General features: G+C 57.3%; 2 protein-coding genes across 3 annotated transcripts; both read right to left on the bottom strand.

Annotated features, from left to right (window-relative positions):
- Window positions 1–7,383: 7,383 nt before the first annotated feature.
- On the bottom strand, window positions 7,384–21,631 carry LOC142003510 (anionic trypsin-2-like). 2 transcript variants are annotated; one of them, XM_074980516.1, is made up of 5 exons: window positions 21,496–21,631; window positions 10,230–10,386; window positions 9,792–10,051; window positions 7,697–7,833; window positions 7,384–7,578 (listed from the first exon to the last, which is right to left on the bottom strand). In XM_074980516.1, the coding sequence occupies exons 3-5, from the start codon at window positions 10,039–10,041 to the stop codon at window positions 7,429–7,431; spliced, it is 537 nt and encodes a 178-aa protein (XP_074836617.1). In that variant the 5' UTR covers window positions 10,042–10,051; window positions 10,230–10,386; window positions 21,496–21,631; the 3' UTR covers window positions 7,384–7,428. The 2 variants fall into 2 exon arrangements, with proteins under 2 accessions (XP_074836617.1, XP_074836616.1); XM_074980515.1 differs by lacking the exon at window positions 21,496–21,631 and adding an exon at window positions 16,217–16,250.
- Window positions 21,632–22,681: 1,050 nt separating this feature from the next.
- Window positions 22,682–24,727, bottom strand: LOC142004084 (C-X-C chemokine receptor type 3-2-like). Its single transcript, XM_074981501.1, has 2 exons — window positions 24,689–24,727; window positions 22,682–23,737 (listed from the first exon to the last, which is right to left on the bottom strand). Exons 1-2 carry the CDS (start codon window positions 24,725–24,727, stop codon window positions 22,682–22,684), a joined length of 1,095 nt encoding a protein of 364 aa, XP_074837602.1.
- Between the last annotated feature and the right edge of the window lie 1,230 nt (window positions 24,728–25,957).

Genomic DNA, 25,957 nt, shown 5'->3' with positions numbered 1-25,957 from the left:
AGCAGTGTTAGTCTCTGAGGTGCCATCGGACTGCTTGGTTGTTTTGTTAAGATATAGACTCACACGGCCACCCCCCGAAACACAAGAAAGTGGCTGGAAGGAGCAGTTTCTCGCCTGCCTGGTGTTTGGAGCAGAAGCACCTGAAGGCAACCTGCTCTCCCTGGCAGCTCAAAAGCCCAAGTATTTCTTGCACTGGCCCAGCTCCAGCCTGGCCCCGCGCCTTCCTCCCTCGCTCTGCCCTTGCTGCTTCGAAGTTCACCACAGACCTCTTGGGTGGGATTCAGTGAAGAACAACCCTTTCTGTGCCACTCCCCTACCTTAAACCTGTTTTGCACTGGGTGGGACCCTCTGGTTCCTAACTCGGCTCCTTAGGGGAAAAATACTGGGATGCCAAGCTGGCGTTCAGTACCAGTGACTTGATCACATGATCCTGCACCACAACTCAAAGTTTATTTGCATCATCCCCAGGAAAGGTTTCCAGGAAGCTGTTAGATGAGCATCTTCAGAGATGTGGTGACCTCCCTAAGGTCCCATCAACTTGTTCCCAGCCAGCCACACTAGTTGCGTTCTGTCTGGGGGACGGCTCCCAGCTGCAAACACTTTTGTGGTACAGATGAGGAGCCAATGCTCTGAACTTTAGATACAGAACTGATCCCTGCCTCTCTAGAAGGGGCACCTCTGAACTGCTGAGAGTGGGCAGGGACAGCCCAAGACTGGCGATTCACCAGGTATAACGTACACCCAACCAGCCGCACAGAGAACTTCCGTCCCACCGCGCTGGCTACCAAGAAGTCAGAAAAGCTGTTCCCTCTGATACTCCAATTCCTCAGTATTCCCGCTGGAAGTGTTGGTTAGAGTGAGGGTGGGGCACTGTGATGGGGTTCTGGGGTCCCCCAAGCTCTGCACCCTGTCCGCAGGCAGGAGAGTCTCTCACTCAGCAGGAGGACAGCGGGTTTATTAGCCAACAGGACACAGCATCGTACAGAGGAGTCAGTACAGCAGGCAGAGACAGCCAGTGCAATCCATGTTGAGGAGACGAGGCCCCGAGGGGCCCCCAGAGCTGGGGCCTTGCCCCCTCCTTTGTCTCTCTCTCCCTCAGCCTAGACTCACTGCTTCCAACTCCCAGTTCCAGTTCAAACCCCTCAGGCTCCACCTCCTCCTTTGTCTGCAGTACAAAGGTGTTACCTGGTCATCAGGGTTACCCTCAGCAGGAGCCTCACACCCTCTGTGAGCCACACACACACACACACACAGGTATCCCCCACTCCATCACAGGCACCTATCCTGGCTTGGGAACATGGACCCACAGAAAAATCTGTCAGGGACCACACAAGTGAGAAGTAAAACTGAAAACCAATACCCCACGGACACGGCCCTGACTGATAAGCAGAAAATAAAGAGAGGCACACTCACCTCACTCACAACTTGGAGGACCATGTTGTTACCCGCACAAATTCTTTATCCCTTCCCTGTTTCAGAGACACACACACCTTTACCCAATCTGTGGGGCTCAGGGTGTAATTCCCTGCAGGTCTGCAGGATCTGTGCCACTGAAAAAACCTTGTACAGTAATAGTCTTATTCTCTAGTTATTTGCAACTACCAAGAAAGCAGAATACATGCTGAGCACTCAGGATCACGCTCACCAATCCTGATAAGGCAGCAGCCTTCCCCTGTTGGGACAAACAGAGCCACTGTCTGGATGCTGGTGGCTGCACACCGCAGGGTCTGGCAGTGCTGGTTGGGTTCCTTTTTCCATCCTGCTGCTCCCTGCCTGCCGGCTTCCCTTCCCTTTCCCTTCCTGCTTTTTCCTTCTTGGACCCCAGTTTAAGTAGTGAAACTTGAGCCCTGCTGAGCTCTACCTTGACCAATTATTCTAGCATAATTTTACTAGCCAATCATAACCTACTGTAACAGAATTACCTAACCAATCATAACCCACCACCTTAACAGATGTACACCTAGCAAAATTCATTATACATCTGATGGGAGCAATTACAAACCAGACAGAAATTATACAGAAAACAATAGAAGAGGGAAGACAATCATCATAGAATGGGGATTCCACAACCTCAGCTATTGAGGAGTCATTGCTCACCGGATGAAATGCTGGTAACTAAGTTTTCTTTACTCATCTTGAGATCTGTTTCTTTATCTGGTAACAGTGGGTGGCATTAGGACATGGTCTCCCTCTTATCACCTAATAAATTGTTTTGTTAGTCTTTAAGATGCTACTGGACAGTTGTTCTGTTTTGATAGTATAAAGCCTAGCCCAGCTCCCTCTCTGTTACTCTGAACAGCCTGACGTGACTCTGTTGTACTGAAATGTAGATGGGACGTGAGGGTGTGACCAGTAGCTTCACAATTACTGGCTGTAGAAGAACTTTCAATATGGCTATAGAAAAACTGCATTGGTCAGACCATGGTTTCCCAAATAGGGGGCGTTGGGCATGAAGAAATTCCTGGGGGGGCACAAGGTGACCCAGCCCCCTCCCCGCATCATGCCCCGCCACCTGAAGAGAAATCCAGCCTTTGCTTCCAGCTCTCAGCCCTGGCCATTTCACAGGGGTGACCCAGCACAGCTGCTAGAAAAAGCAAGCAGCTGGCGAAGACGCATGTGGAGCTGGCTGCCTCCTGCAAAAGTGAGGGAGTGTGGGGTGGGGGGGAGGAGGAGGAGGAGGATGGGATCGGATGAGGGGCTGGGGGTGCCTGGCTTGGGGAGGGGGATGGGAATGGGGTTAGAGCAGAGAGGTGGTGCCTGGGGGGGAGGGGCGGGGCGGGCCAGGGCTTGGGTAGGCGGGCGAGCAGCTGGCCCCGGCAGTGTGGGGCTCAGGCAGCTCGGTTTGGATGGTGGGCAGGCGGCTGGCCCCAGTGGCTGGCGGGTTGGCAGGCATCTGGCCCTGGCAGCTCAGGGCTGGGGGGCTTGGGCAACCAGCTCTGGCAGCACAGAGGGCAGTCGGGCTGGCAGCTGGCATGGGGCTCAGGCAGCTGGCCAGCGGGGGCTGCACCAGGCACCCACAGGGGGCCAACGAAACTATTTGTGCCTATTTTAAATTGGAAGGAACATGTTTATGTCGTGCTTTTGTGGTTATTTGAAATTACGAATTGAGCTTTTTGTTGGGGGTTGGATGCTGGTAAAGAGGAGGTGGGGGGGGCATGAGGGTTTCTCAGAAATCAAGAGGAACAAGTTTGGGAACCGCTGGGTTATACTGTTACAATGTCCTTCCCCCGCCAGGCAGAGCCCACAGCTTGACTTGATCCGGCACCTGAGGCTCAGGGCTTCCCTCCTTCCTCGCAGCAAGGAGCCTGGGCGGGCAAGCCAGCCAAGTGGGGTGGGGCACCGACCCTGGGTGCCCCCCGGTGTGGTTGGAGTGCCAGTGCTGGCTCACCCCACTGCAAAGAGAGGGGAGGCCCTGGGCCTTGAGGGCTGGATCATGACAAGCTGCGAGCCCAGTCTGGTCCGCAGGCTGTAGGATCCCTACCCCTGGCTTATAGAGGTGAGTGCTTATTAAAACCAGTGCCCCCAGTTAAAGGTTCTTCTGATCCCAAAGTACCAGCCTCCCCCCCCAGCCACTAAATCTGCTAGCCTGCAAGGTGCCACAGGACTTCTCGTTTCTGTGGGTACAGACTAACATGGCCACCCCTCTCATATTTGCGGGAAAGCTTCCCCAGAAGACACAGTGGGTGGAGCCCTGTGGTGAGAACATCCCCCTGTAAGACCAGCCATACTCAGTCCAACCCATGGTCCCCTTGTCCCAGTGCCCTGTCCTCTGACAGTGGACAATGCCAGGGCTCCGGAGGGAACGAACACCACAGGCAATTAACACACTGGCCACGGTGTGGGACACGGCTCCCGCCTGCTCCCAGGTCAGACCCACAACGGCTAGAGCTGCGTAAGCGTCTGGCCCTGGTGGCCACGCTCAGAGCGAGGAGGCGCCAGCCCAGAGTCCTGGCTGGCTGCCTGTGACGCCGTTCCAGAGCATCGCGCCCCCTGCTGGCAACAGGGAGGTGGAACAGCCTTCGACCCAAGCGGCCGGGCTTGGCTGGGTATTGGGTGACAATGCGGCCAGAACGCGAGGGCTACGTCTACACGAGCGCGCTGCGTCGAAGTCGCCTATTTCGACGTAAGAGCATCGCGACAGGCGACTTCGACGCATATCGTCTACGCGGCCTCCAGGGCTGGTGCCATCGACGTTCAGCATCCAAGTAGCAACGGGGAAAGTCGAAAGGAGCCGCCCCGGAAGGAAATGCGGAGCGTCCACACACACAAGTGCTCACTGTCGAAATAAGGGGCCAGCAAAGCCCCAAGCCGCTCCCTTAAAGGGCCCCTCCCAGACACACAGCCTGCACAGTACGAGATCCACAGAGCTGACAACCGGTTGCAGACCCCGTGCATGCAGCATGGACCCCCAGCTGCAGCAGCAGCAGCAGCAGCAGCAGCCAGAAGACCTGGGGTAAGGGCTGCTTCGCGTGGTGACCCTAGAGCCCCACAGGGGCTGGACAGAGCATCTCTCAACCCCTCAGCTGATGGCCTCCATGGAGGACCCCAATATTTCGACGTAGCGGGACACGGATCGCCTACAGATGCCCTACTATGGCGTTGAATGTCGAACTAGGGCACTATTCCCATCTTCGGACAGGAATAGCGATTTCGATGTCTCGCCGCCTAACGCCAATTTCAACATCGAAATAGCTCACAGCACGTAGACGCACCCGAGTGTCTTGTCTCTTCCCTGAGTCCGCAGTCTGCGCCTCTGGGTTGGAGAAAACAGCGGGGCACCGAGCTGACGCAGGCCTGAGTCCTCCAGGACATGGGGGAGGGGGCAAAGTCTCCCCTGAGACCATGGAGTTGGGTCCAGTCGCTAAACTGCTGCTGGTGTAGGTCCCAGAGCGGGAACACAGGTAAGCCTGTCTGGAGCAGGGTGGGGAACCTCTTTGGGGTGGCGGGGAGGGACAGCCACGACCCACCAACAAAGCACTCGGGGTCACATGAAAAGGAGACCCAAAAATAAAACCCACCCTCACTAACACGGCCGCTGACTGAAACACTTCACTCCCCTCACACACTCTGTGTGTGTGTGTGTGTGTTTTCAAGGCGTCCCGCAGGCCATATTAACTCTTCTGGAGCCTGGTGAGGGCTCAGGGTTCAGTGTGTGGGAGATGGCTGCCAGGGGGCAGGTGTGGGGACTGGGGAGGAGGGAGGGGGCAGGAGTGGGGGGGGCCACGTGTGAGGTATGGTGCAGGCGGTGGATGTGGTACACCTGGACTTGAGCAAAGCTTTTGACACGGTCTCTCTCAGTATTCTTGCCAGCCAGTTAAGGACGTGTGGATTGGGTAATGGACTGCAAGGTGGCTGGGAAGCTGGTTAGATCCTTGGGCTCAACGGGTTGTGATCCATGGCTCAGGGTCTGGTTGGTGGTTGGTATCAAGTGGAGTCTCCCCAGGGCCACTCCTGGGGCCAGTTCTGTTCAACATCTTTGTGAATGACCTGGAGGAGGGGATGGGTTGCACCCTCAGCGAGTTTGCAGATGACACTAAGCTGGGGGAGAGGTAGATACGTTGGAGGGTGGGGACCAGAATGACCTGGAGGACTGGGCCAAAAGAAATCTGAAGAGGTTGAACAAGGAGAAGTGCAGAGCCCTGCCCTTGGGACGGAAGAATCCCAAGCACTGTTACAGGCAGGGGACCAACTGGTTACATAGAGTGCAGCAGAAAAGGCCCAGGGCTTACGGTGGGTGAGAGGCTGGATGGCTACGTCTACACGTGAATGCTACATCGAAATAGCTTATTTCGATGTAGCAACATCGAAATAGGCTATTTTGATGAATAACGTCTACACGTCCTCCAGGGCTGGCAACGTTGACGTTCAACATCGACGTTGCGCAGCACCACATCGAAATAGGCGCTGCGAGGGAACTTCTACACGCCACAGTAGCACACATCGAAATAAGGGTGCCAGGCACAGCTGCAGACAGGGTCACAGGGAGGACTCAACAGCAAGCCGCTCCCTTAAAGGGCCCCTCCCAGACACAGTTGCACTAAACAACACAAGATCCACAGAGCCAACAACTGGTTGCAGACCCTGTGCATGCAGCATAGATCCCCAGCTGCAGCAGCAGCAGCCAGAAGCCCTGGGCTAAGGGCTGCTGCACACGGTGACCATAGAGCCCCGCAGGGGCTGGAGAGCGAGCGTCTCTCAACCCCTCAGCTGATGGCCGCCATGGAGGACCCCGCAATTTCGATGTTGCGGGACACGCAACGACTACACAGTCCCTACTTCGACGTTGAACGTCGAAGTAGGGCGCTATTCCTATTCCCTCATGGGGTTAGCGGCTTCGACGTCTCGCCGCTTAACGTCGATGTTAACATCAAAATAGCGCCCAACACGTGTAGCCGTGACGGGCGCTATTTCGAAGTTAGTGCCACTACTTCGAAGTAGCGTGCATGTGTAGACATGGCTGATATGAGCCAACAGTGTGCCCTGGTAGCCACGACGGCGAACGGCGTATGGGGGTGCATTAGGAGGAGCACTGCCGGATATGGGGAAGTCCATGGAAAATAGGCGCAGGGGGCAGCCATGTGACCCAGGAAAGTTCCTGACCTAATACATTTGTTAGCTTCTAAGGTGCCACCAAACTGCTTGTAAACACTCAGCGGAGCTCTTCATCTGCCCCGTGCAAACTGCCAGAGCTTTCAGCACTGGGGGATCAGCCATTTGCGCAAAACAATTTACATCCTTTTGCAAGGGCTGTGAGCAGCGACAGAGAACACACGCACACACACGCATGCACACACATATGCACGCCCAAGTGCAGGCACACACACGTGCATATGCATGCACATGTGTGTGCACACATACACGCACGCACGCACGCACATGCACACACACACACGCATGGACATGCACCCCTTGCTGGGTCTGCACCGTCTGTCCTTAAAGCCTGACTCCTCCGATGGACGCTGGAGGGGAGGCACTGAGGATATTGTCCCGCCCCACTGGGTCCAGGAGTGCAGGTGCCGGGGATGGAGCTCAGCACCCGACGCCAGGGCCCTTTCACCCAGAAGGTGGGTTACTGGGAAGATGGCCCAGCACTGAGCAGCAGGAGTGGCTGGAGCCTGGAGTTCAGGGCAGGCTCGGGGACGGTCTGAGACGCATTTCATAAAGAGGGGCCCAAAGCGGGCAGAATATTCCCTGCGAGGCAGGCGCCACTGGGACAGCTTCTCCGGCCTGGACTGTCCAGGGCTAGGACTAGTTGCTACGTTAATTGTAATTAATTAGCCCGTCCTTGTCAGGACCGACCCAGCCAGCAGTAACACACGGTCTCAGCTAGATTTATTGGCATCTCTGTGCCCATGCTGGCTGGGGACTACAGTGGTGGTGGAGTGCCCGGCTCACCCAGCTGCCCGCAGCCCCTGCCCGGGGCCTGCGCTAGTTGGTGGCCATGGTGCTCTCGATCCAGGGCAGCAGGGAGCAGACTTTGGTGTAGACGCCAGGCTGATTCTCCTGGGCGCAGCCGATCCCCCAGGACACGATGCCCTGCAGCTCCCCGTTGCAGACCAGGGGTCCCCCAGAGTCTCCCTGTGTGTTGAGAGGAGGGAGATGCCAGGAAATTAGCAGCCGGTTAAAGGCCCCTTATCCTGTGTGCACCCCCAGGTCCTTGTCCCTGTCAGGCGGCAAGAGGGCTGGAGTCTCTCACCTGGCACGAGTCCTTGCCCCCCTCCAGGTAGCCGGCGCACAGCATGGTGCCGGTGATCATCCCGGGGTAGGAGCCCTCACACTGCTCCTGGCTGAGGATGGGGATGTCCACACACTGCAGGTTGTAGGGGCTGAACACTGAAAGGCAGAGGAGTGTTAGCACCAGGCGTCCGCGCTCCCGGGGGTGAGGTCGCTCTGCTGAGAGGCAGCGTTCGTTTGCTGGGTGCCGGGGCCGGGGCAGGTGAATGGAGTCTAGCGGGTTAGAGCAGGGGGCTGGGAGCCAGGACTCCTAGGTCCTCTCCTGGCCCTGCAAGGGGCATGGGGGCTCCTGCGTGAGAGCGGGGGCAGGAGGGGCAGGCAGCCACTCTGGAGTGGGGGGAAGGGGTCCAGGGGCATGATTGCGTTTCTGTTGTGTCCTCCGTTGGCTGGGCTTTGTGACCAGGCCTCTCACCGGGGTTGAGCCAGCCTGCCGGCAGGCCAGCCCTGCACTGCATCAATGTGCGCCCAGGCGCGTACAGTGGTGGGCTCGTGGCTCATCACGAGGGCCGTGGGAGGGGGCTCCCGTGGGGGTCTTGCAGGCCGGGTCACGCTGCCCCAGTTGGGCAAAGCTCTTGTGTGCTGCCCCCTCCCCAGGGGTCTGACAGCCTTACTGGGCTGGGTTGGGGGCTGGCTCTGTGCTTCCCTGGGGGTGCGCCTGGGAGGAAGGGGTGAAGCAGGGGCTGCCAGGCCCTCAGCCCTCACCACCCCACTTAGCCCTTTAGAAGCACCCTGGCCCCTTTTGCATCACCAGGCCCCATGGCAATAGCCCCCCATGGGAGGGTCAGGCCTGCCCTGCCTCTGCATGCCTCTGCTCAGCCTGGCAGGTTTCTGGGCAGCCAAGCCTGCCAAGGGCTGAGTGTGATGGGGTTCAGGGGTCCCCCTGCACTGCACCCCGTCTGCTGGCAGGAGAGACACTCACTCAGCAGGTACAACAGGAGGTTTATTAGGCAACAGATGCCCAGTTTCTCACAGAAGCGACAGCACAGCAGCCAGAGACAGTCCTTCCAACCCGTCCTGGGGAGAAGACCCCGAGGGGTGCCCCTCTGGGGTGTAGCTTCCCCCTCCTCCGGCTGGCTGCCTTCCAGCTCCTCTTTCCCTCGCTTCCTAACTGCCACCCCCGATTCAAAAACCAGCTCAGCTCCTCCCTCCTCTTTGTTCAGGGCAGAGGTGTTACCTGCCAGTTGTAGCCCCAGGGTCATCCTTATCCACTGGGAGCTGCTGCTTGCCTCAGACACCCAGCCTGACTCACACATGCACTCCCCCCACTCCATTACACTGGGGTAGCAAGAGGACGGGGTCCATGCAGCACAGGCCTGTTCTGAGGCCTGGCAGGAAATGGACAAAACAGGGCTGACGTAAAGCCAAGCTAAGCTGGGAGCAAGAGGCAGGCCCCTGCGGAGACAGCCTGGTCCAGACAGGGCTGGGAGTGCAGAGCACGCACTGGTAATCAGCCCGGGGGCAGAGCAGTGAATGGGAATGGTCAGAAGCTGGAATCACCAGGTACCACCAGCTCATTCACAAAGACCTTCGGACCCACTTGCCACAGACCCGGGTTCAGGCAAGGGGCTCCAATGACCGTGTGGTGGAGAAGAGATGATCTACCCAGGCCACGTGGCACAGGGCGATGGGGGATAACCTGGCAGCATCAGCGGCTCAGCAGTGTGGTGTGATTTGTCTGCAGCTGTGTGTAAAGGGGTGTCTGGCAGGGACCGTCTTTGCTTGACCTGCAGGGGTGGAAATTTCCCACTGCCAGACTCAGACCACTGAGGCAGGTACATGTGCGCAGTGGTTTCGTAGAGTCCACTCACAGCTCTTATTGTACTTGGCTTTACGATGAGCCTGCCTGGCACCTTCTATCCTTATCCGGGCCGTGGTCTTTGGGGGCCTTCGTGGGGTCAGCTGTGGTCACGGGGCCCACACCACTGAGCACACACGCAAGCAGCAGCATCGACGGAGCCAGAGACCCGTGAGGCCACCAGGGCAGTAAAGCCTCTGAACTCCAGCAGCCTCGCAGTGGGCTGCGTGGTGCGGTGCAGCCTGGAGAGGGTGAAACTCACCCCCGTCACTGAGGATATTGCCCCATCCCGACACCACGCAGGAGGTGCCAGCAGCGGGGCAGGAGGTTGGAAGGGGAACGGGCTGGACGTTGGCGTCGAACTGGACAGGGTGGGCCAGCTTGATGAGCATGATGTCGTGGTCCATGGTCTGGTAGTCGTAGCTGGGGTGCCACACGATGCTCTCAATGCTCATGAGGTGCTCCGTGTGCTCGAAGATGTAGAGGTTGTGGTCTCCCAGGATCACCTGCATGGAGTTGGGGCTGGGAAAGGAACAGCGGCTCAGAGCACGTCCGGACGGCCCGGCCCCAGCCCACCCCACTACCAGAGGATGCAGCAGCGGCTGCGCAACAGGTTCTTGGGAAATGAGCTTCTCCATGTGCTCTCCAGCCCCGCAAATCCAGTCCCCTCTGCCGCCCCGATGCCGAGAGCCTCACTTACTAGTACCAGCAGTGGGCAGCCGACACCACCCACTGGTCTGTGATGAGCGATCCGCCGCAGAAGTGATAGCCGACGTTCAGGGAGACCTGCCAGGGCTGTGAGTGGGGGATGCACTCGTACCCCCCGACGATCCTGTCTGCTCCCTTGGGGGCAGCCGCTGTGGGGAGAAAGCACCGTGTTACGTGGGGGACGGCTGGGGTGGAGGAGCACAGACTCCAGCAGGGCTGGTGGTTCAGGTTCGTTCCTGTCCCCTCACTGGGTCTGACCAGCTAGCGGTGGACCCTGGCGCTCACCTGGTGGTTGCAGTTACGGTGTCAGATCCCTGCATGGCCAACTTTGTCAGTGGGGGACTTTACAGCACTGGGAGTGTTGCTTTAATGGGACTGTCGTGGGGCAAGAGCCCCCCAACTGTAAGGAAAGGGTTAAGGCAGGCTGGAGGGAGCTTGCGCAGCTCTCCCAGCCAATGAGGGAAGGGCTCCTGGGGGGAGCCAATCAGAAGGCAGCTGCCTGGAGCAGCCTGGCAATATAAGGAGCTGCTCCAGCAGTGCTGGGTCAGTTGGGTCCTGGCCAGGGAGGTGCAGCACCTGCTCCCAGAGAGAGCCAGCACCTTAGACTGGGCAGGATACGGGGAGCTTGGGGAAGGCTCTGGCCCGACCCCTGCCGGACTGTGGGCCCGGAGGTAGAGGCCCAGCAGGTGTGAGGGCCACAGGGGACGTGGCAGTGACTGGGGTGATGAGGCCACTGAGGCCTGAGTGGCTGGGCGGCTGAGCCCCACCTGAAAGGACTAGGCTGCTGGGCCAGACTGAGGTGGGGAATTAAGCCACGTAGGACTACTCACTGCTATGGGGCAGGACCGCTTGGAAGGGGGTGGGGCAGGAGGCCCCATCACAGGGACCAATGGCTCCCCTGCGTGGTGGGGGGCAGCAGACACCCAGTCTCTCAGTCGGGGGGGCAGGTGCTCTCTGCTGGGCCCAGCTGTGTGACTTCTCACCTTGGGTTTTTAATATTTCCCTGCTCTGCCGGAGTGACCCCAGGAGCCTGGCCTGTGCCTGGCCTGGTTCTTCCACCTGCCTGAGACGAGCGAATGCAAAAAGCAAAGCAACCCCCAGCAGGCGAGCGTCTGCCCCGTCTCTGCTGTGATGCAGGAGCATTCCCGAAAGACACTCACTTCACCTGGAAAACGACCTTCCGACACCAGCAGGATAAACTCTCCCCAAGAGAAAGGGCCTTGTTTGCTGTTGGGAGGGGGACCACTGTCTGTAGGCAGCAGCTTACTAGCACGGCCAAGCTGGAGCGAGGGGAGCACATGAGTCGAGGACACCCCTATGGCTTGTGAGATTCATTGCATTGACCAGGACCCTGCCGACACCTGCGAACACTCGCAGCTGTACTTGGGTGAGTCAGCCCATTGGGTGCACACGCCAGGCGCTGCTGGCTTAGGGGCCGTGTTTGTTAATGGTCATTTTAATGCTCCTGTGTGGCAAGGGACAACTCCTCTGTCTTGTTTGTGGGCCTGGATTGTTCGATTGCTCTGGCTAGTAGACTGAATGCGATTAACTCCGAAACGTATCGTGATTGAAAAAATTAATTGCTATTAATGGCAGTTTTAATTGCCCTGCAAAACAATTGAATCACAGAATCATAGAACACTAGGATGGGAACGGACCTTGAGAGATCATTGTGCCCAGTCCCCTGCCCTCATGGCAGGACCAAGTACTGTCTAGACCATCCCTGATAGACATTTATCTAACCTGTTCTTAAATATCTTTAGAGATGGAGATTCCACAACCTCCCTTGGCAATTTATTCCAGCGTTTGACCCCTGACAGTTAGGAACTTTTTCCTAATGTCCAGCCTGAACCTCCCTTGCTGCAGGTTAAGCCCGTTGCTTCTTGTTCTATGCTCAGAGGCCAAGAAGAACAAGTTTTCTCCCTCCTCCTTATGACACCCTTTTAGATACCTGAAAACCGCTATCATGTCCCTCCTTAATCTTTTTTCCAAACTAAACAAGCCCAATTCTTTCAGCCTTTCTTCATAGGTCACGTTCTCTAGACCTTTGATCGTTCTTGTTGCTCTTTTCTCGACCTTTTCCACTTTCTCCACATCTTTCTTGAACTGCAGTGCCCAGAACTGGACACAATACTCCAGCTGAGGCCTAACCAGCGCAGAGCAGCGTGGAAGAATGACTTCTTGTGTCTTGTTCACAACACACCTGTTAATGCAGCCCAGAATCACGTTTGCCTTTTTTGCAACAGCATCACACTGTTGACTCATTTAACTTGTGGTCCACTATAACCCCTAGATCCTTTTCTGCCATACTCCTTCCTAGGCAGTCACTTCCCATTCTGTATGTGTGAAACTGATTGTTCCTTAGAATAGAATATCAGTTGAAATGTGTGAAATATTGCAGATGGTTTTTCTACATCTTCAGTTGCAACACAGACTGCAAAGTGTACAGTAGCCACTTTATGTTTCTTATGACAAAATATTTGAACTGTAACAGTGACAAACAAATTGTATTTTCCCTTGTACCTCATACAAGTACTGTAGTGTGATTTCTTTATTGTGAAAGTGCAACTTACAAATGTAGATTGATGAATAACCGCACTCAAACCCCCAAACAATATAAAACGTGAGAGATTCCAAGTGCACCCAGTCCTACTCCTCATTCAGCTCATTGCTCGGACAAACACGTTCGTTTACCTTTGAAGGAGAAACTGCTGCCCACTTCTTATTTACAATGTCACCTGAAGGTGAGACGTGGCATTCCCCTGCGCTTTGCTAGCGGGCACTGCAAGGTGTTTATGAGCTAGGTATGGTACACGTTTTTAGGCCTTCTGTGCTTTGGCCATGTTACAGCGGATGTAATTCCATGCTGATGATGCTCATTAAAAATAATTTGTTAATTAAATGTATGACTCAACTCCTTGGGGGAGAACTGTACGAGTCCTGTTCTGTTTTATCTACTGTGATGGAGTTCGGGGTCCCCCAGGCTCTGCACCCTGTTTGCAAGCAGGAGTGACTCTCAGCAGAACAGTGGGTTTATTAGCTGACAGGACACAGCGTCATACAGAGGTGTCAGTGCAGCCGGCAGAGACAGCCAGTCCCATCCATGTTAGGGAGAGGAGGCCCTGAGGGGCCCCCGGCGCTGGGGCCTGGCCTCCTCCTTTGCCTCTCTCTCTCCCAGCCCAAACTAACTGCTTCCCAACTCCCAGTTCCAATTCAAACCCCTCAGGCACCACCTGCCCCTTTGTCTGCAGTCCAGAGGTGTCAGCTGGTTACCAGGTTACCCTCAGCAGGAGCCCCCCACCCTCTTTGAGCCCACCACTTACACTGAGGTATCTCCCACTCCATCACACCTACATTCTGCCATACGTTCCATGTGATAGCAAGCTCAGGTGATACCCAGAGAACACTTCCCTTGCAGATGTGACAGAAGACATAGAAGGTACCCGTATGAGATTCCAAATGTACCGTGACCCTCAACCCAAGATTGGATGACCTGAAGTGCATGGCAGAGTCTGAGGGGTGAGGCGTGGAACGTGCTTTTGGAGGTCTTAAAAGAGCAACGCTCTCATGCGGAAACCACAGAACCGGAACCATCAGAAAAAGAAACTCAGCCTCCTGCTGGTGGCATCTGACTCCGATGATGACAATGACCATGTGTTGCTCTGCATTGCTCTGGAGCATTATTGAGCAGAGCCCATCAGCAGCATGGGCCGATGTCCTCTGCAATGGCTACTGAAGTGGGACGAGACATAAGAACTTCTAGTATATCTGGCACGTAAATCTTTTGTGATGCCAGCTACAAGGCTGCCCTGCAAACGCCTGTTTTCACTTCCAGGTAACATTATAACCAAGACGTGGGCAGCATTATTTCCTGCAAATGTAAATAAACTTGTTTGTCTGAGTGGACAAGGAGGACTGACCAGCTCTAAAGTTTTACATTGTTTTATTTTTGTACATAATTCTGCTTTTGTAAGTTCAGCTTCCATAACAAAGAGATTGTGCTCCAGCACTTATAACAGGGAAACTGAAAAAATCCTGTTTCTTTTGTTTCTCACAGTTCAGCTCTTTGTAATAAAAATAAACAGGAAATAACCTCTGTACCTGTCATGTTCTGTGTTGCAATTGAAATAAAAATATCTGAAAAGGTAAAAGACAGCCAAACCCTTTAAACCCCTGGAATGCTGTTATTTTTAACAGCACGATTCCTTGTGATTAATTTTTTAAATTGCTTGGCAGCCCTACTACTCTTCTTTTACGCTGATGTGCGAATACTTCCTGCGATGTCCCTAGGGATCACAGGAGAGATACACGCGCCAGCAGACTTAGTTCATCTCCACTTCTGCTGGGCAGGACCCAGTACAGGACCTCGCCCTTCACCCACCCCAGTGCATCATTTGGTAATATAGCATGGAAAGAAGGGAAGGCACCTAAGGAATGGACAAGAGCTGTGGAGTGCAAGAACTACAGAGCAACTGCCCTAACGAGTCATCTGGGTAAGGTGCTGATGATGATACTGACTGAGAGATTAAGATCGCAGATAGAAGAACATACAGCAGATGAGCAAGCAGGGTTCAGAAAAGATAGAACTACCATACAGCAGATATTGGCACTAAGAGTGATAGCGGAGGAAGCTCGACGAAAGAACAAGAATGTACACACTTGCTTCGTCGAATTTTCAAAAGGCGTTTGACAGTATAAATCAGAAAGTGACTTGGGCGGTGTTGGAGTCATACGGAGTGGATTGCAGACTGATACGGTCATTGAAAGATATCAATGATACTGTGGAGGCTGCGGTGAGAACATGCAGGGAGTTGGGAAGTTGGTTTAAAATAAGTAGAGACGAGGAGATCCAATATCGCCAAGTATCTTCATCGCACATCTGGAGGGAGTGATGGACAAAATCAAGGAAGAGGTAGAAGGGATCTCTGTGCACGGGAAAAGAATTAACAACTTGAGGTTCATGGATGTTACAGTTATCATTGAGGAAGATGAGGAGAAGCTAGTGAAAATGGTGCAGGTGTTACACGAAGAAGGGAAGTGGTACGGACTGAGTATGAACATCAATAAAACGATGGTATTTGGAGATAAGGAAACAGGAAGGAAGATCAGTGTGGATGGTATTGAACTAGAAAACATAGAGAAGTTCACATATCTGGGGAGCAACATAACGTGTGATCTAGACTGTAAGAAGGAAAATAGCGACTAGAATAGTGAAAGCAAGAGCGAGTTTGAAGGAGATGGATAAGATCTGGAAAAGCAAAGCAGTTAGCTTAGGAACGAAGCTGGGCGTCTTGAAAACGTGTGTATTCAGCAGCATGTTGTACGGATGTGAGACATGGGTGATAACGAAAGATTCGAAAAGAAGAATGTCGGCATTCAAAAGGAGTTGTTATAGAAAGATTCTGAAAATAGGATGGATGGAGAAAGTCACCAGTGAGGAATTCTATAGGAAGATACAGCCGAAAGAGAACCTGCTGCAGAAGGTCATACAACGGAAGCTACAACTATTTGGACATATTTGCAGAATGAACGACGAATGAAAAATCAAGACCCTGGTATTCGGCATAATGGATGGTTCAAATAGGAGAGGCCGACCCCACAGAGAATGGATAGATTGGTGCGGAGCTACTCTACAGAAATGGGCCACTCTGCACTGGATAGGGAAAGATGGAAGGAAACAGTGAGGGAGGCGTCAGACACCAACAGGCGCTGAGCCCACGGTTATTGATGATGAATGAAGGAAAACACAGGGGTTCCGGCTGCTCCAGTGGTGGGGCCAGGGCAGGGGGATAGGTAGGCTGGTTGGAAAGGATCCAGGAGGGGCCAGCTAGGTTGGTGGGAAGGAACAGTCCTGTCGGGGAAGAGGAACAAGCTCTCGGTGGTGCAGAAATGACATGAGTTTCATTCTAACTCACAGCTGGAGCCTGTTTAAACTTCACTCTGCCTGTGCCTCTTCACGATCGCACGCAACAGAATTACCTGCCGCCGCAACGAAGGCCAGCGCAAGCCACATCTTCACGCTTCTCGCCGGGCTGTTGGGAAGACCGAGCCCAGCCCCACGGTATTTATAGAGGAGTTGTTGTTGAGAGCTGATCATTAATCACCTGGCTGGGGGCTCCCCAGGTGGGCAGCAGCTCTCATTTTCACAGGAGCCACAGATAGGGCGATGAATAATGTGCTGAGTGTGACCACCTTGGGAATTTCTGAGTCTTAACCAGATTGATTTGTCTAATATTAGACACATCAAGGTGCCCCAGAACAGCAGCACGGCCGCAGGGGGTCCCTTTCCTAGCAGCTGGCCTCCGTGAATGCCCAGGCTGCTGCAGGGCCTGGGATGGCAGCTCAGTAGGGGTGCTCTCCCCTTGCGGTCCAGGCCCAAGCACAGTGCCGGGGGCGGTTGGGCTGCCCTCAGTGGGTTGGGGTCTCCTCTGGGGGCAGTAAGTGTTGGCCCCAGTCAGGGTGCTGCAGTGCAGGGAGCCAGCTGGGGACCTGACTGGAGATGCTCTCTCCTGCCTGTGCAGGCTGGCACCACCACCACAGTGTGGCACCAGGGGGCACTGTAAGTGCAGGGGAAAGGGGCGGAGCTGTCCCTGGCTGGCGCCACCACCACAGTGTGGCACCAGGGGGCGCTGTAAGTGCAGGGGAAAGGGGCGGAGCTGTCCCTGGCTGGTGCCACCACCACAGTGTGGCACCAGGGGGCGCTGTAAGTGCAGGGGAAAGGGAAGGAGCTGTCCCTGGCTGGCGCCACAACAGTGTGGCACGAGGGGCGCTGAGCTGCTGGCGGTACCGTTTGTGGCCTGGGATGTATTACCAGGCCATTGGCTCTGGGGTTGCTGAAGGGCCGGTGCCATCGGCTGGGAGCCTGGCAAATCCCAACCAGCTGTGGGCACCAGAGGGGTTGGGGCTCCCAGCAAGGCCAGGGCTGCACTGGAGCAGCAGTGACCCCGGCTTTCTGCAGCCCAGGCAGGGGTCTGAAGCAGCGGGTGCTCCTTCCTGGCTGTGTGCTCAGACTGGGCGCGTGGGCCAGGGTCCATCCCCGGTGTGTGCAGCACGTGCCCCGCGGCCACCTGGAAGCGCCCTTGTCCTGTGGTCCTGGCGGGGCAGAGCAGGCCAGCTTTCCTGCGGTGTAGCTCCTGGCAGTGAAAACCGGGGGTGTTGGCGGAGGGGGTGGGGTGGGGTGCAGGCGCTGTGGGGAGGGAAGGGAGGTGGAGGGGGTGGACGGTCTGGTGGGAGGGGACAGTGTCCCCTGTAAGCTGTGGGATTGGGCATCTGCCAACAGAAATGCCAATGCCGCCCAGGGTGGGGTTCTTCCTTCCTGCTGGTGGTGCGTATTCCCACGGACCCCGGTGCACAGCACATTATTCCACACATGGATGGAACAATTAGGGTAGCGGTTCCCAAACTTGTCGGCACCACCCCCCTTTTGAATTTTGAGAAACCCTCACGCCCCCTCCACCTCTTCTTTCCCATCATCCAGCCCCCCACAAACAAATCAATTCCTAACGTCAAATAAACACAAAAGCTTCGTATAGAAATGTTATTTAAAATTAAAAACAAGCACAAATAGTTTTCCTTGGCCCCTTGTGGGACACCAGAAGTGACTGCGTTGGCCGCCTGGCCGCCTGAGACCTGCGCTGCCCGAGCCGCCCACCCAAGCCCCTCGCTGCCAGGGTCAGCTGCCAGCCCGACCCACCTGAACCCTGCGATGCTGGGTCCAGCTGTCCAAGCACCGCGAGTGCACAAGCTGGCTGGCTGCCTGAGCCCCTCCCATCCCACAAAGCCAGGCACCCCCAGGACCCCGCTCTGATCCCATCCTCCTCACCTGAGCCAGGCACCCCACCCCGCATCTAACCCCATCCTCTTTCCCCTCCCCTCCACCCCACACTCACTCGTCTTTGCAGGAGGCAGCCAGCTCCACATGGGCCTTCACCGGCTGCCTGCTTTTTCTAGCGGCTGTGCCGGGTGGCCACATGAAATGACAGCGGCTGAGATCTGGAAGCAAAGGCCGGCTCTTTCTTTGGGGTGGGGAATTGATGGGGAGGCTGGGTCACCTTGCGCCTTCTCCCTGGAATTTCTTCCCAAGCCCCCTGTGGGGCACACCACCAGTTTGGGAAACCAGGGGCTGGAGAGACCATTGGAGTGGGGATAAGTAAGTTCAATGGTTGGGAAGGGGCGGGGGTTGGGGTGATGGGGGAGGGGTTAGATCAGTGGGTGGGAAAGGGCAGGGGTTGGGGTGATGGAGGAGGGGTTAGGGCGGTGAGTAGGAAGGGGCGGGGGTTGGGGTGATGGGGGAGGGGTTAGGGCAGTGGGTGGGAAGGGGCGGGGGTTGGGGTGATGGGGAGGGTTAGATTGGTGGGTGGGGAGGGATGGGGATTGGGGTAATGGGGGAGGGGTTAGATCAGTGGGTGGGAAAGGGTGGGGTTTGGGGTGATGGGGGAGGGGTTAGGTCAGTGGGTGGGAAAGGGTGGGGGTTGGGGTGATGGGGGAGGGGTTAGGTCAGTGGGTGGGAAAGGGTGGGGGTTGGGGTGATGGGGGGAGGGGTTAGGGCGGTGGGTGGGAAAGGGCGGGGGTTGGGGTGTTGGGGGAGGGATTAGGGTGGTGGGTGGGAAGGGGCAGGATTGGGGTGATGGGGAGCGGTTAGGTCGTTGGGTGGGAAGGGGTGGGGTTCGGGGGATGGGGGAGGGGTGTAGCCAGACAGACCCCGCCCCTTTTTCTCTACTCCCTTTGTCCCTCCTGGGTGCTTCAGAGCACCAAAGAGTTAAAAAGAAACAGCTCAGCCCGGGAACGCCCGAGAGCGCAGACGTGGTTATCTCAGCCACAGTCTTTTTGATGCTCAGGAGCTGCAACAAGAGACAATGGGCTAATGGACAGCCGGGCCGGGCTGCCCTTGGCTAAGTACCGTCAGTTGATTCCCCAGCACAAACGTCCCAGACGGAGGAAGCATCTTCGGCCCATAAAGAAAGAATGTCCTAAAGTTACCTGCTCCCCACAGGCGTGAACCAGCCCTGTGAGAACCAGCGTCTTGAGACGAGTTAATTCAATTGGCACCTTTTGGATAAGGACGAAGCGTAGGTGACCCAACGGGTATAAAGTAAGGGTCCGGCAGCCCCTCTAATTGAGCTCCAGTTACCTCTACCTGCCGGTCAGGAGGGTCGTTGCCTCCTGAGGTCCTTATTATTTATTGCTTCTTCCCGAGGGATTGAGTGAAACGCTGGCCACGCCCCGTTGGTAATGCAGGGGGGAGAATAAGACCTGTGCAGTGTATCGCTTTCCTTTTGTTTGCCTTGTGCATGTTCAATAAGAGATGTATGAATTGTTCCATGCTAGCTACTGGCAACTAAAGAACAGAGTGTAAACCTTCTAATCTTTGTAACAAAGTATAAATCTTGTAAATTCGCAACAAAGTATATATCTTGTAATCTTGTAACCATGAGAGTTACGTCTCCTTAGTCAGTAAATAAGTAACTGGTTAAGCTGCAACCTGACTCTCCCTGTTACTGTGCAAGCCCAATACAAAACAGAGAACCCAGCTGCTTTTCAGCCGCAATTAGCCTGGTCATTGGTAAGAGAGAGCTGAGCTCTGAGTCTTGCCGCCTCCACGGGAAAGACTGTCTGGGGCACCCGTCAGCCAGCCCTGGCTGCCCGCTGCGAAGGGACTTTTCCTGTCCTAGCAGTTAAAGAACATAAGAACATAAGAACATAAGAATGACCATACTGGGTCAGACCAAAGGTCCATCAAGCCCAGCATCCCATCTGCCGACGGTGGCCAATGCCAGGTGCCCCAGAGAAGGAGAACAGAAGACAAGTGATTTATCTCCTGCCATCCATCTCCTAACCTTGTTATGAAGGCTAGGGCACCATACTTTATCCCTGGCTAATAGCCATTTATGGACCTGACCTGCAAAAATTTATCAAGCTCTTTTTTAAACCCTAATAGAGTCCTGGCCTTCACAGCCTCCTCGGGCAAGGAGTTCCACAGGTTGACTGTGCGCTGTGTGAAGAAAAATTTCCTTTTATTAGTTTTGAACCTACTACCCATCAATTTCATTTGGTGTCCCCTAGTTCTTGTATTATGGGAAAAGGTAAATAATTTTTCTATATTCACTTTCTCCACACCATTCATGATTTTATATACCTCTATCATATCGCCCCTCAATCGCCTTGGATGAAAATAAGAGCATAGGTGGTACCTTACCTGACCATCGGCTAACAAGGGGTTAGGGTGGTGGGTGGGAAGGGGCAGGGGTTGGGGTGATGGGGGAGGGGTTAGGGCGGTGGGCGGGAGGTGGGGGCTGGGGGAGGGGTGGAGTTGGGGTGATGGGGGTGGGGTTAGCTAGGTGGGTGGGAAGGGGATGGGGTTGGGGTGATGAGGGAGGGGTTAAGGCAGTGGGTGGGAAGGGGTGGGGGTTGGGGGCTGGGGGAGGGGTTAGGGCAGTGGGTGGGGGTGGGGATGGGGTGACGGGGGAGGGGTTAGGGCGGTGGGTGGGATGGGGCGGGGTTGGGGTGACGTGGGAGGGGTTAGGACGGTGGGTGGGAAGGGGCGGGGTTGGGGTGATGAGGGAGGGGTTAAGGCGGTGGGTGGGAAGGGGCGGGGGTTGGGGGCTGGGGGAGGGGTTAGGGCGGTGGGTGGGAAGGGGATGGGGTTGGGGTGACGGGGAGGGGTTAGGGTGGTGGGTGGGAAGAGGCGGGGATGGGGTGATGGGGGAGGGGTTAGGGCAGTGGGTGGGAAGGGGCAGGGGTTGGGGGCTGGGGGAGGGGTTAGGGCGGTGGGTGGGAAGGGGCGGGGTTGGGGTGACGGGGGAGGGGTTACCTCAGTCAGCAGGAAGGGGTGGGGGACGGGGGTTGGAGGGGTGCAGGAGGACAGGTGGGCTGCTGGGAAGGGTGGAGGATGTGGGGATTGGGATGGACCCCACGCAGGCTGCAGGGTGGGGGTGGTGCCCCTAAAGCACCAAGCAGCAGCCAGGAGTCCTGGGCGCTGTGCCCTCCTCTGTCTTCTCCTGGGATGAGGCACATGGCGCCGGGCACGTGGGACCCGCTGGAGGGGGAGGCTGTGCCAGCTTCGTGGTGGGTAGTGAGCTGTTGGCTCCTTTCCCCCCCAGGAACCTCTCCCCTCTCTGATGCCGGTGAGCCTCCCAACCCATGGCCGGCCCCCACCAGGATCCTGGCCTTCCAGCCCTGTGGGGAGGGGGCGAGGGGCCAGAGTGCCCCGGGGATGGATGGGGGGCTGTGGATGAGCTCGGTGGGGGGCAGGGTCTGACCTCCAGTGTCACCGCCATGTCCTGGCACAGACGTGGCTGGCAGCTGCTGCTCTTGCTGGGCTGACCCGGGGACCAGCCAGGCCGAGGGCGCAGCCCGGCAGCCCTGTGCTCATGGATTGGTACGGGGTGGTGAGCGGCTGCGCCGCGTTCTCATCCCATGCTTCACTGCGCGGCTGAGCCTCCGTCAGGGCGCTGCTCTGCAGGGTGCCGGGCTGGGTGAGGCCAGGGCAGGCCTGGCCCCAGTGAACACTCGGTGAGCGCAGGGGAGGGAAGCAGTTAGCACAGGCCGGTCGTCACACGGCCCAGCTGGGGGAGCCCCTTTATTCACCGGATGCTGGTGTAATTCAAACCCTCCTGCGGCGAAGGAGCTGCAGGCTCCCTGGCCGGCCTGGGAGCAGGGAAAGGCCTTGTACTTCCCCAGCACTGGCTCCCGGCCGGCTTGCTTTAACCCTTTACAACCCATTCCAGCCCTGCCAGCTCCAGCGTCAGAGAGCTGATATCCTCAGCTTGGTAGCAAGCCCTGGCCTGTGGGCATCGCTGCTGGGTGGTGCCGGCTGGCGGGCGGCTTGCTGCCCCACGAGCCCCTGCGGGGTGGAGGTGGTCTGCTGGAGGGCGGCAGAATGTGTTAGGGATGTCAACCCACATGAGCCTGGACTGCCAAGCTGAGCCCCAGGTCTGCTGCCCAGGCTGGACTGGCAGGATGGGCTCATGCTGCATGATCTGAGCTGCTGCTGTGCTTGGTGCACGCCTGGGGGTCCCTGTGCTCAGCACTCAGTGGCTGGGCTCTGGGGCTGGAGTGGCTCTGGATGGCTGCAGGGCTCTCAGGGCAAGGAGCCGGCAGGCCGAGCTGGTGGTTTGAGGTCGGTTGGTGCTGGGGCCCTCTGCCCCAGCCCACGGTGGAAGCCAGGCAGACGAAGCCTGGGAGCGTCTCTGCTGGCTCCTGGGCGAACGTGCGGCTGGGCAGGATATTGCATCTTGGTGTGTTGTAACGGGCCTGCGGCTGCTCCTTCCTCAGAGGGGCTGGGGTGTGGGAACCACCGACGAGAGGGCCTTTGTGCAGGAGCCGGTTTGAGTGTTTGGGGGAGGGACCGGTGCCAAGGTCTCCTGGCTGCCCTGGTGGGTCTGTGCTGAGCCGACAGGCCTGTCCCAGCCCTTCGGAACAGGCTCGTCACTGCCCCAGCTGCTATCACAGCATGACCGAGTAACTGTTGTGCGTGTCCCTCTCGGAGGCCGTGTGCACTGACGCGCCTGCTCCGCATGGCCCCTGCTCCAGCCCGGGCAGGCTCGGGCCTTGGCTGTGGGGCCGGCCACTCCAGCACAGCGCAAAGAGCTCCCTGCGGAACTTGATGCCCGCGAAGACGTACACCACGGGGTTGAGGCAGCAGTGCAGCAGGCCCAGCCCCTCGGTCGCCAGCAGCCCCACGTCCAGCGCCTGCTCCCAGGCACAGTGACGGTCAATGAAGCCCAGGCGCTGCAGGCTGTCCTGCAGCAGGAGGGCGTGGAAGGGGGCCCAGGTCAGCAGGAAAAGCGCCAGCAGCAGCAGCACCAGCCGCAGCAAGCGGTGCCGGGCCTGCAGCTGTGTCCGACGCAGCGTGCAGAAAATGCGGCCGTAGCAGAAGAACATCACCAGCAGCGGCAGCAGGAAGCCGAGGAAGAAGGAAGTGAGGCGCAGCCCCACCTGCCAGGCCTGGGCCTGCTGGGCCTCAAAGCCCCAGTGGCAGACGAAGGCCTCGCTCTGGGGCAGGGGGGCCACGGTGCGGAAGTGCAGCTCCGGGGCGCAGAGGGCCAGGCAGATGGCCCAGAGGAGGCCACAGGCCAGGTGCAAGTGCATGGCTCGTAGGCGCTGGTAGAGCTGGACAGCGTGCACGATGGCCAGGTAGCGGTCGACGCTGATGCCGGCGAGCAGCAGGACGTGGCTGTAGCTGTTCATGGCCGACAGTGCCCCCAGCAGTTTGCAGGGCACCTCCCCAAACAGCCAGCTGTGGGTGAACTGCGTGGCCCAGAAGGGCAGCCCCAGCACCAGCAGGATGTCGGCCAGGGCCAGCTGGAAGAGATACCGATCGGCCAGGTGCCAGGGGCATGGTTGCCGCCCCAGCACCACCAACACCAGCCCGTTCCCGGCCAGCCCCACCACGAAGATGAGGGCGAAGACGGGAGGCACGAAGGCCCGCCCGAAGGCGCTGACTGCGTCTGGCATGCAGGGGGCAGTGTCCACGTCGATGTCTGGGTAGCCCGTGTAGTCCTGCGAGGGAGAGACACAGAATGGAGGCCAACTGACCTGCCCTCCATGGCCTCTCTGAGTGTGCCAGGCAGGGGGGCTGCTCTGACGTTGGCCTAGCCCCAAAGGGAGGGTCAGAGGGGAATGCCGAACCTGCTCAGCCAGGTGAAATAATCGTGATTTGCACCTGTCTCCTCCTTCCCTTGCTTCCTGCATCTGTCTGCTCAGGGCGTGGGGCCAGGACCACTGTAAAGCCCTCAGCACGATGGGCTCCTAGACCCTTCCCATCTGGTCTGGGGAAGAAGCAGCTTTCCAAATCGGGGGGGTCGTTTCGAAAGGCCCCCGGCTGCACGAAGCTCTTTCGAAAGAATATGCAAATGAGGCACCAGATATTTAAATCTGCACCTCATTTGCATTTTCAATTCCCTTGTTTGCATGCCTCCTTCGCAAGAGGAATGCTAGTATAGACACAGCCTGTCTGCACAGCCCCTGTGTGGAAATACCCATTCTGGAACAGGTGCTATTCCTCATGTTTACACAGCCAGGTTATTTTGGAATAAGCTATTCCAGAATAGCCCCCACTGCCTGGTTATACAACGCCCATTCTGACACATCTGTTTCGCATACGCGCTAGTCCTTGTAGAATGAGATTTACAGAACTCCAGCTAACCTATCTGCTGTTCAAACTGATTTTGACTTAGCAGTTTTGTGATGTTGTTTCAGAACAGTGTCTGTTATTCCCAAGTAACTCCCCTGTCTGGCTGCCCCCAGAAGCAGGTTTGCAGAACTCCAAATACGCCGTCCGCTGTTTTGACATTTTTTCACAGCGCTGGTTTTGCTGTGTGGCCGCTGCCCGGGTTATTTCAGAATAGCGGCCGTGATTGCAAAGTAACCTGGTTGTGTAGCCCCCCCCTCCCAGACCTGCAGCCGCCGCCCCATGCAGAGGCCGTACATTGAGTTCTGGAAGACACTTACCTCCTCCAGTGAGGTGCTATATGATATGGTGAAGTTCATCTTTCCAAGGATTCACCAGCTGCCCAGGCTCTCCCGATCAAGCACTGACATGAAAGGTGGGACCTGCAGAAAAAAAGCAGAACTGCCCAGCAAGTTACTATCGAAAAACTGATCAGAAAGGCTTCCGGTGACGCACGAATTGTTTGTGTCGGGCAAAGGCACCACGACAGGCAGAACCGCCTGTGGGTGCAGCCCAGCAGACCCCCCTTTGCGAAGGTTTTAGGGAGCGTCGTCTGTCCTCCCGACCTTTCCCCAGCGCCTGTGTCTCTGGCCCAAATGGGCGAGGTGGATTCCCGGCTGCCCCAGGAGCGGACTGCTGGAAGCACAAGCAGTCCTGTAGCACCTTAATGACTAACACAGGTATCAGGTGCCACAGGACTGCTTGTTATTTGTGCAGCTACAGGCGAACGCGGCTCCCCTGTGGAGACTCAGGAAAGGAGCCAATTCCCCCCCATGCTGGAAGTCGGATGGCTGCAAGGGAGGGGCGGTGGGGGGGTGACAATTGTGGGGAGGTGCCTGGAGGGGCACACACTGAACAACAGGCTGTAGTGGGCTCACCCCAGGAAGCAGCTCCCCATGCAATGTGAGGCACCCTGGGAGCCCGGCTGCCCCGGAGGCAGGGGAGTTTGCAGCTGCGATTCCTCAGGCCGTGCAGAGCCGACGGGGAGGCGGCTGGGCAGGGCGGGGTCCCTCTGGGGAGGCAGTTGGGCAGGGCGGGGTCCCGCTGGGGAGGCGGCTGGGCAGGGCGGGGTCCCTCTGGGGAGGCGGCTGGGCAGGGCGGGGTCCCGCCGGGGAGGCGGCTGGGCAGGGCGGGGTCCCTCTGGGGAAGTGGCTGGGCAGGGCAGGGTCCCACTGAGGAGGCGGCTGGGCAGGGCGGGGTCCCACCGGGGAAGTGGCTGGGCAGGGCAGGGTCCCACCGGGGAGGCGGCTGGGCAGGGCGGGGTCCCTCTGGGGAGGCGACTGGGCAGGGCGGGGTCCCTCTGGGGAGGCGGCTGGGCAGGGTGGGGTCCCTCTGGGGAGGCGGCTGGGCAGGGCGGGGTCCCACCGGGGAAGTGGCTGGGCAGGGCGGGGTCCCTCTGGGGAGGCGGCTGGGCAGGGTGGGGTCCCGCCGGGGAGGTGGCTGGGAAGGGCGGGGTCCCTCTGGGGAGGCGGTTGGGCAGGGCGGGGTCCCACTGGGGAGGCGGCTGGGCAGGGCGGGGTCCCTCTGGGGAGGCGGCTGGGCAGGGCGGG

The sequence above is a fragment of the Carettochelys insculpta genome, chromosome 30 (assembly GCF_033958435.1).
Source record: "Carettochelys insculpta isolate YL-2023 chromosome 30, ASM3395843v1, whole genome shotgun sequence".
In the NCBI taxonomy this organism is placed as follows: domain Eukaryota; kingdom Metazoa; phylum Chordata; order Testudines; family Carettochelyidae; genus Carettochelys; species Carettochelys insculpta.
The sequence above is the reverse complement of the archived record's forward strand: the minus strand, read 5'-3'. Positions and strand labels throughout refer to the sequence as shown.